This window comes from Trachinotus anak, unplaced genomic scaffold, assembly GCF_046630095.1.
Source record: "Trachinotus anak isolate AG129_WGS33_773 ecotype Australia unplaced genomic scaffold, CSIRO_AGI_Tana_v1 ptg000005l, whole genome shotgun sequence".
In the NCBI taxonomy this organism is placed as follows: Eukaryota; Metazoa; Chordata; class Actinopteri; order Carangiformes; family Carangidae; genus Trachinotus; species Trachinotus anak.
This window is the reverse complement of record NW_027273856.1, coordinates 7,692,996-7,702,049: the sequence shown is the minus strand read 5'-3', so window position 1 is coordinate 7,702,049 and position 9,054 is coordinate 7,692,996. Positions and strand designations below refer to the sequence as shown.

General features: G+C 57.9%; 1 protein-coding gene across 1 annotated transcript; it reads right to left on the bottom strand.

Annotated features, from left to right (window-relative positions):
• Positions 1-344: 344 nt before the first annotated feature.
• LOC139622220 (mucin-1-like) lies at positions 345-8,209 on the bottom strand (the record flags this gene model as incomplete). Its single annotated transcript, XM_071479449.1, has 3 exons — positions 345-416; positions 1,790-1,987; positions 8,012-8,209. Coding segments are annotated over 3 exons (468 nt in total), but the record flags the coding sequence as incomplete, so codon positions are not given.
• Between the last annotated feature and the right edge of the window lie 845 nt (positions 8,210-9,054).

Here is a 9,054-nt window from a genome sequence, read left to right as displayed (position 1 = left end):
TCGGACCGCTTGTCCCAGCAGGCTCAGACGTTACTTTGTCAGTTGGAGTGGTTGCCTCGGTTCCCTGTGTGGTTTCGCCGGGCTGTGATGTTGGGGAACCTGTCGGACCGCTGGTCCCAGTAGCCTCAGAGGTTACTGTGTCAGTCGGAGTGGTTGCCTCCGTTCCCTGTGTGGTTTCGCTGGGCTTTGATGTTGGTGAACCTGTCGGACTGCTTGTCCCAGCAGGCTCAGAGGTTACTTTGTCAGTCGGAGTGGTTGCCTCGGTTCCCTGTGTGGTTTTGCCGGGCTGTGATGTTGGTGAAGCTGTCGGACCGCTTGTCCCAGCAGGCTCAGACGTTACTTTGTCAGTTGGAGTGGTTGCCTCGGTTCCCTGTGTGGATTCGCCGGGCTGTGATGTTGGTGAACCTGTCGGACCGCTTGTGCCAGCAGACTCAGAGGTTACTTTGTCAGTTGGAGTGGTTGCCTCGGTTCCCTGTGTGGTTTCGCCGGGCTTTGATGTTGGTGAACCTGTCGGACCGCTTGTCCCAGCAGGCTCAGAGGTTACTTTGTCAGTCGGAGTGGTTGCCTCGGTTCCCTGTGTGGTTTCGCCGGGCTGTGATGTTGGTGAACCTGTCGGACCGCTGGTGCCAGCAGGCTCAGAGGTTACTTTGTCAGTCGGAGTGGTTGCCTCGGTTCCCTGTGTGGTTTCGCCGGGCTGTGATGTTGGTGAACCTGTCGGACCGCTTGTCCCAGCAGGCTCAGAGGTTACTATGTCAGTCGGAGTGGTTGCCTCGGTTCCCTGTGTGGTTTCGCCGGGCTTTGATGTTGGTGAACCTGTCGGACCGCTTGTCTCAGTTGGCTTAGAGGTTACTTTGTCAGTCGGAGTGGTTGCCTCGGTTCCCTGTGTGGTTTTGCCGGGCTGTGATGTTGGTGAACCTGTCGGAACGCTGGTGCCAGCAGACTCAGAGGTTACTTTGTCAGTTGGAGTGGTTGCCTCGGTTCCCTGTGTGGTTTCGCCGGGCTGTGATGTTGGTGAACCTGTCGGACCGCTGGTGCCAGCAGACTCAGAGGTTACTTTGTCAGTTGGAGTGGTTGCCTCGGTTCCCGGTGTGGTTTCGCCGGGCTTTGATGTTGATGAACCTGTCGGACCGCTTGTCCCAGCAGGCTCAGAGGTTACTTTGTCAGTCAGAGTGGTTGCCTCGGTTCCCTGTGTGGTTTCGCCGGGCTTTGATGTTGGTGAACCTGTCGGACCGCTTGTCCCAGCAGGCTCAGAGGTTACTTTGTCAGTCGGAGTGGTTTCCTCGGTTCCCTGTGTGGTTTCGCCGGGCTTTGATGTTGGTGAACCTGTCGGACCGCTTGTCCCAGCAGGCTCAGAGGTTACTGTCTCAGTCGGAGTGGTTGCCTCGGTTCCCTGTGTGGTTTCGCCAGGCTGTGATGTTGGTGAACCTGTCGGACCGCTGGTGCCAGCAGGCTCAGAGGTTACTTTGTCAGTCGGAGTGGTTGCCTCGGTTCCCTGTGTGGTTTCGCCGGGCTTTGATGTTGGTGAACCTGTCGGACCGCTTGTCTCAGTTGGCTTAGAGGTTACTTTGTCAGTCGGAGTGGTTGCCTCGGTTCCCTGTGTGGTTTCGCCGGGCTGTGATGTTGGTGAACCTGTCGGACCGCTGGTGCCAGCAGGCTCAGACGTTACTTTGTCAGATGGAGTGGTTGCCTCGGTTCCCTGTGTGGTTTCGCCGGGCTGTGATGTTGGGGAACCTGTCGGACCGCTGGTGCCAGCAGGCTCAGACGTTACTTTGTCAGATAGAGTGGTTGCCTCGGTTCCCTGTGTGGTTTCGCCGGGCTGTGATGTTGGTGAACCTGTCGGACCGCTGGTCCCAGTAGGCTCAGAGGTTCCTGTGTCAGTCGGAGTGGTTGCCTCGGTTCCCTGTGTGGTTTCGGCGGGCTTTGATGTTGGTGAACCTGTCGGACCGCTGGTGCCAGCAGACTCAGAGGTTACTTTGTCAGTCGGAGTGGTTGCCTCGGTTCCCTGTGTGGTTTCGCTGGGCTTTGATGTTGGTGAACCTGTCGGACCGCTTGTCTCAGCAGGCTCAGAGGTTACTTTGTCAGTCGGAGTGGTTGCCTCGGTTCCCTGTGTGGTTTCGTCGGGCTTTGATGTTGGTGAACCTGTCGGACCGCTTGTCTCAGCAGGCTCAGAGGTTACTTTGTCAGTTGGAGTGGTTGCCTCGGTTCTCTGTGTGGTTTCGCCGGGCTGTGATGTTGGTGAACCTGTCGGACCGCTGGTGCCAGCAGGCTCAGAGGTTACTTTGTCAGTCGGAGTGGTTGCCTCGGTTCCCTGTGTGGTTTCGCCGGGCTTTGATGTTGGTGAACCTGTCGGACCACTGGTGCCAGCAGGCTCAGAGGTTACTTTGTCAGTCGGAGTGGTTGCCTCGGTTCCCTGTGTGGTTTCGCCGGGCTGTGATGTTGGTGAACCTGTCGGACCGCTGGTGCCAGCAGACTCAGAGGTTACTTTGTCAGTTGGAGTGGTTGCCTCGGTTCCCTGTGTGGTTTCGCCGGGCTTTGATGTTGGTGAACCTGTCGGACAGCTGGTGCCAGCAGGCTCAGACGTTACTTTGTCAGCCGGAGTGGTTGCCTCGGTTCCCTGTGTGGTTTCGCCGGGCTGTGATGTTGGTGAACCTGTCGGACCGCTTGTCTCAGCAGGCTCAGAGGTTACTTTGTCAGTCGGAGTGGTTGCGTCGGTTCCCTGTGTGGTTTCGTCGGGCTGTGATGTTGGGGAACCTGTCGGACCGCTTGTCCCAGCAGGCTCAGAGGTTACTTTGTCAGTCGGAGTGGTTGCCTCGGTTCCCTGTGTGGTTTCGCCGGGCTGTGATGTTGGTGAACCTGTCGGACCGCTTGTCCCAGCAGGCTCAGAGGTTACTTTGTCAGTCGGAGTGGTTGCCTCGGTTCCCTGTGTGGTTTCGCCGGGCTGTGATGTTGGTGAACCTGTCGGACCGCTGGTGCCAGCAGACTCAGAGGTTACTTTGTCAGTCGGAGTGGTTGCCTCGGTTCCCTGTGTGGTTTCGCCGGGCTTTGATGTTGGTGAACCTGTCGGACCGCTTGTCCCAGCAGGCTCAGAGGTTACTTTGTCAGTCGGAGTGGTTGCCTCGGTTCCCTGTGTGGTTTCGCCGGGCTGTGATGTTGGTGAACCTGTCGGACCGCTGGTGCCAGCAGACTCAGAGGTTACTTTGTCAGTTGGAGTGGTTGCCTCGGTTCCCTGTGTTGTTTCGCCGGGCTTTGATGTTGGTGAACCTGTCGGACCGCTGGTGCCAGCAGGCTCAGAGGTTACTTTATCAGTTGGAGTGGCTGCCTCGGTTCCCTGTGTGGTTTCGCCGGGCTTTGATGTTGGTGAACCCGTTGGACCGCTGGTGCCAGCAGGCTCAGAGGTTACTTTGTCAGTCGGAGTGGTTGCCTCGGTTCCCTGTGTGGTTTCGCCGGGCTGTGATGTTTGGGAACCTGTCGGACTGCTGGTGCCAGCAGGCTCAGACGTTACTTTGTCAGTTGGAGTGGTTGCCTCGGTTCCCTGTGTGGTTTCGCCGGGCTGTGATGTTGGGGAACCTGTCGGACCGCTGGTGCCAGCAGGCTCAGACGTTACTTTGTCAGTCGGAGTGGTTGCCTCGGTTCCCTGTGTGGTTTCGCTGGGCTTTGATGTTGGTGAACCTGTCGGACCGCTTGTCCCAGCAGGCTCAGAGGTTACTTTGTCAGTCGGAGTGGTTGCCTCGGTTCCCTGTGTGGTTTCGCCGGGCTGTGATGTTGGTGAACCTGTCGGACCGCTGGTGCCAGCAGACTCAGAGGTTACTTTGTCAGTCGGAGTGGTTGCCTCGGTTCCCTGTGTGGTTTCGCCGGGCTTTGACGTTGGTGAACCTGTCGGACCGCTTGTCCCAGCAGGCTCAGAGGTTACTGTGTCAGTCGGAGTGGTTGCCTCGGTTCCCTGTGTGGTTTCGCTGGGCTGTGATGTTGGTGAACCTGTCGGACCACTTGTCCAAGCAGGCTCAGAGGTTACTGTGTCAGTCGGAGTGGTTGCCTCGGTTCCCTGTGTGGTTTCGCCGGGCTTTGATGTTGGTGAACCTGTCGGACCGCTTGTCTCAGTTGGCTTAGAGGTTACTTTGTCAGTCGGAGTGGTTGCCTCGGTTCCCTGTGTGGTTTCGTCGGGCTGTGATGTTGGTGAACCTGTCGGACCGCTGGTGACAGCAGGCTCAGAGGTTACTTTGTCAGTCGGAGTGGTTGCCTCGGTTCCCTGTGTGGTTTCGCCGGGCTGTGATGTTGGTGAACCTGTCGGACCGCTGGTGCCAGCAGGCTCAGAGGTTACTTTGTCAGTCGGAGTGGTTGCCTCGGTTCCCTGTGTGGTTTCGCCGGGCTGTGATGTTGGTGAACCTGTCGGACCGCTTGTCCCAGCAGGCTCAGAGGTTACTGTGTCAGTCGGAGTGGTTGCCTCAGTTCCCTGTGTGGTTTCGCCGGGCTGTGATGTTGGTGAACCTGTCGGACCGCTTGTCTCAGCAGGCTTAGAGGTTACTTTGTCAGTCGGAGTGGTTGCCTCAGTTCCCTGTGTGGTTTCGTCGGGCTGTGATGTTGGTGAACCTGTCGGACCGCTGGTGCCAGCAGGCTCAGAGGTTACTTTGTCAGTCGGAGTGGTTGCCTCGGTTCCCTGTGTGGTTTCGCCGGGCTTTGATGTTGGTGAACCTGTCGGACCGCTGGTCCCAGCAGGCTCAGAGGTTACTTTGTCAGTCGGAGTGGTTGCCTCGGTTCCCTGTGTGGTTTCGCCGGGCTTTGATGTTGGTGAACCTGTCGGACCGCTGGTGCCAGCAGGCTCAGAGGTTACTTTGTCAGTCGGAGTGGTTGCCTCGGTTCCCTGTGTGGTTTCGCCGGGCTTTGATGTTGGTGAACCTGTCGGACCGCTTGTCCCAGCAGGCTCAGAGGTTCCTGTGTCAGTCGGAGTGGTTGCCTCGGTTCCCTGTGTGGTTTCGCCGGGCTTTGATGTTGGTGAACCTGTCGGACCGCTTGTCCCAGCAGGCTCAGACGTTACTTTGTCAGTTGGAGTGGTTGCCTCGGTTCCCTGTGTGGTTTTTCCGGGCTGTGATGTTGGGGAACCTGTCGGACCGCTTGTCCCAGCAGGCTCAGAGGTTACTTTGTCAGTCGGAGTGGTTGCCTCGGTTCCCTGTGTGGTTTCGCCGGGCTTTGATGTTGGTGAACCTGTCGGACCGCTGGTGCCAGCAGGCTCAGAGGTTACTTTGTCAGTCGGAGTGGTTGCCTCGGTTCCCTGTGTGGTTTCGCCGGGCTGTGATGTTGGTGAACCTGTCGGACCGCTTGTCCCAGCAGTCTCAGAGGTTACTTTGTCAGTCGGAGTGGTTGCCTCGGTTCCCTGTGTGGTTTCGCCGGGCTTTGATGTTGGTGAACCTGTCGGACCGCTGGTCCCAGCAGGCTCAGAGGTTACTTTGTCAGTCGGAGTGGTTGCCTCGGTTCCCTGTGTGGTTTCGCCGGGCTTTGATGTTGGTGAACCTGTCGGACCGCTGGTGCCAGCAGGCTCAGAGGTTACTTTGTCAGTCGGAGTGGTTGCCTCGGTTCCCTGTGTGGTTTCGCCGGGCTTTGATGTTGGTGAACCTGTCGGACCGCTTGTCCCAGCAGGCTCAGAGGTTCCTGTGTCAGTCGGAGTGGTTGCCTCGGTTCCCTGTGTGGTTTCGCCGGGCTTTGATGTTGGTGAACCTGTCGGACCGCTTGTCCCAGCAGGCTCAGACGTTACTTTGTCAGTTGGAGTGGTTGCCTCGGTTTCCTGTGTGGTTTTTCCGGGCTGTGATGTTGGGGAACCTGTCGGACCGCTTGTCCCAGCAGGCTCAGAGGTTACTTTGTCAGTCGGAGTGGTTGCCTCGGTTCCCTGTGTGGTTTCGCCGGGCTTTGATGTTGGTGAACCTGTCGGACCGCTGGTGCCAGCAGGCTCAGAGGTTACTTTGTCAGTCGGAGTGGTTGCCTCGGTTCCCTGTGTGGTTTCGCCGGGCTTTGATGTTGGTGAACCTGTCGGACCGCTTGTCCCAGCAGTCTCAGAGGTTACTTTGTCAGTCGGAGTGGTTGCCTCGGTTCCCTGTGTGGTTTCGCCGGGCTTTGATGTTGGTGAACCTGTCGGACCGCTGGTGCCAGCAGGGTCAGATGTTACTTTGTCAGTCGGAGTGGTTGCCTCGGTTCCCTGTGTGGTTTCGCCGGGCTGTGATGTTGGGGAACCTGTCGGACCGCTGGTGCCAGCAGGCTCAGAGGTTACTTTGTCAGTCGGAGTGATTGCCTCGGTTCCCTGTGTGGTCTCGCCGGGCTTTGATGTTGGTGAACCTGTCGGACCGCTTGTCTCAGCAGGCTCAGAGGTTACTTTGTCAGTCGGAGTGGTTGCCTCGGTTCCCTGTGTTGTTTCGCCGGGCTTTGATGTTGGTGAACCTGTCGGACCGCTTGTCCCAGCAGGCTCAGAGGTTACTTTGTCAGTCGGAGTGGTTGCCTCGGTTCCCTGTGTGGTTTCGCCGGGCTTTAATGTTGGTGAACCTGTCGGACCGCTTGTCCCAGCAGGCTCAGATGTTACTATGTCAGTTGGAGTGGTTGCCTCGGTTCCCTGTGTGGTTTTTCCGGGCTGTGATGTTGGGGAACCTGTCGGACCGCTTGTTCCAGCAGGCTCAGAGGTTACTTTGTCAGTCGGAGTGGTTGCCTCGGTTCCCTGTGTGGTTTCGCCGGGCTTTGATGTTGGTGAACCTGTCGGACCGCTGGTGCCAGCAGGCTCAGAGGTTACTTTGTCAGTCGGAGTGGTTGCCTCGGTTCCCTGTGTGGTTTTGCCGGGCTGTGATGTTGGTGAACCTGTCGGACCGCTTGTCCCAGCAGTCTCAGACGTTACTTTGTCAGTCGGAGTGGTTGCCTCGGTTCCCTGTGTGGTTTCGCCGGGCTTTGATGTTGGTGAACCTGTCGGACCGCTGGTGCCAGCAGGCTCAGACGTTACTTTGTCAGTCGGAGTGGTTGCCTCGGTTCCCTGTGTGGTTTCGCCGGGCTGTGATGTTGGGGAACCTGTCGGACCGCTGGTGCCAGCAGGCTCAGAGGTTACTTTGTCAGTCGGAGTGATTGCCTCGGTTCCCTGTGTGGTTTCGCCGGGCTTTGATGTTGGTGAACCTGTCGGAACGCTGGTGCCAGCAGACTCAGAGGTTACTTTGTCAGTTGGAGTGGTTGCCTCGGTTCCCTGTGTGGTTTCGCCGGGCTGTGATGTTGGTGAACCTGTCGGACCGCTGGTGCCAGCAGACTCAGAGGTTACTTTGTCAGTTGGAGTGGTTGCCTCGGTTCCCGGTGTGGTTTCGCCGGGCTTTGATGTTGATGAACCTGTCGGACCGCTTGTCCCAGCAGGCTCAGAGGTTACTTTGTCAGTCAGAGTGGTTGCCTCGGTTCCCTGTGTGGTTTCGCCGGGCTTTGATGTTGGTGAACCTGTCGGACCGCTTGTCCCAGCAGGCTCAGAGGTTACTTTGTCAGTCGGAGTGGTTTCCTCGGTTCCCTGTGTGGTTTCGCCGGGCTTTGATGTTGGTGAACCTGTCGGACCGCTTGTCCCAGCAGGCTCAGAGGTTACTGTCTCAGTCGGAGTGGTTGCCTCGGTTCCCTGTGTGGTTTCGCCAGGCTGTGATGTTGGTGAACCTGTCGGACCGCTGGTGCCAGCAGGCTCAGAGGTTACTTTGTCAGTCGGAGTGGTTGCCTCGGTTCCCTGTGTGGTTTCGCCGGGCTTTGATGTTGGTGAACCTGTCGGACCGCTTGTCTCAGTTGGCTTAGAGGTTACTTTGTCAGTCGGAGTGGTTGCCTCGGTTCCCTGTGTGGTTTCGCCGGGCTGTGATGTTGGTGAACCTGTCGGACCGCTGGTGCCAGCAGGCTCAGACGTTACTTTGTCAGATGGAGTGGTTGCCTCGGTTCCCTGTGTGGTTTCGCCGGGCTGTGATGTTGGGGAACCTGTCGGACCGCTGGTGCCAGCAGGCTCAGACGTTACTTTGTCAGATAGAGTGGTTGCCTCGGTTCCCTGTGTGGTTTCGCCGGGCTGTGATGTTGGTGAACCTGTCGGACCGCTGGTCCCAGTAGGCTCAGAGGTTCCTGTGTCAGTCGGAGTGGTTGCCTCGGTTCCCTGTGTGGTTTCGGCGGGCTTTGATGTTGGTGAACCTGTCGGACCGCTGGTGCCAGCAGACTCAGAGGTTACTTTGTCAGTCGGAGTGGTTGCCTCGGTTCCCTGTGTGGTTTCGCTGGGCTTTGATGTTGGTGAACCTGTCGGACCGCTTGTCTCAGCAGGCTCAGAGGTTACTTTGTCAGTCGGAGTGGTTGCCTCGGTTCCCTGTGTGGTTTCGTCGGGCTTTGATGTTGGTGAACCTGTCGGACCGCTTGTCTCAGCAGGCTCAGAGGTTACTTTGTCAGTTGGAGTGGTTGCCTCGGTTCTCTGTGTGGTTTCGCCGGGCTGTGATGTTGGTGAACCTGTCGGACCGCTGGTGCCAGCAGGCTCAGAGGTTACTTTGTCAGTCGGAGTGGTTGCCTCGGTTCCCTGTGTGGTTTCGCCGGGCTTTGATGTTGGTGAACCTGTCGGACCACTGGTGCCAGCAGGCTCAGAGGTTACTTTGTCAGTCGGAGTGGTTGCCTCGGTTCCCTGTGTGGTTTCGCCGGGCTGTGATGTTGGTGAACCTGTCGGACCGCTGGTGCCAGCAGACTCAGAGGTTACTTTGTCAGTTGGAGTGGTTGCCTCGGTTCCCTGTGTGGTTTCGCCGGGCTTTGATGTTGGTGAACCTGTCGGACAGCTGGTGCCAGCAGGCTCAGACGTTACTTTGTCAGCCGGAGTGGTTGCCTCGGTTCCCTGTGTGGTTTCGCCGGGCTGTGATGTTGGTGAACCTGTCGGACCGCTTGTCTCAGCAGGCTCAGAGGTTACTTTGTCAGTCGGAGTGGTTGCGTCGGTTCCCTGTGTGGTTTCGTCGGGCTGTGATGTTGGGGAACCTGTCGGACCGCTTGTCCCAGCAGGCTCAGAGGTTACTTTGTCAGTCGGAGTGGTTGCCTCGGTTCCCTGTGTGGTTTCGC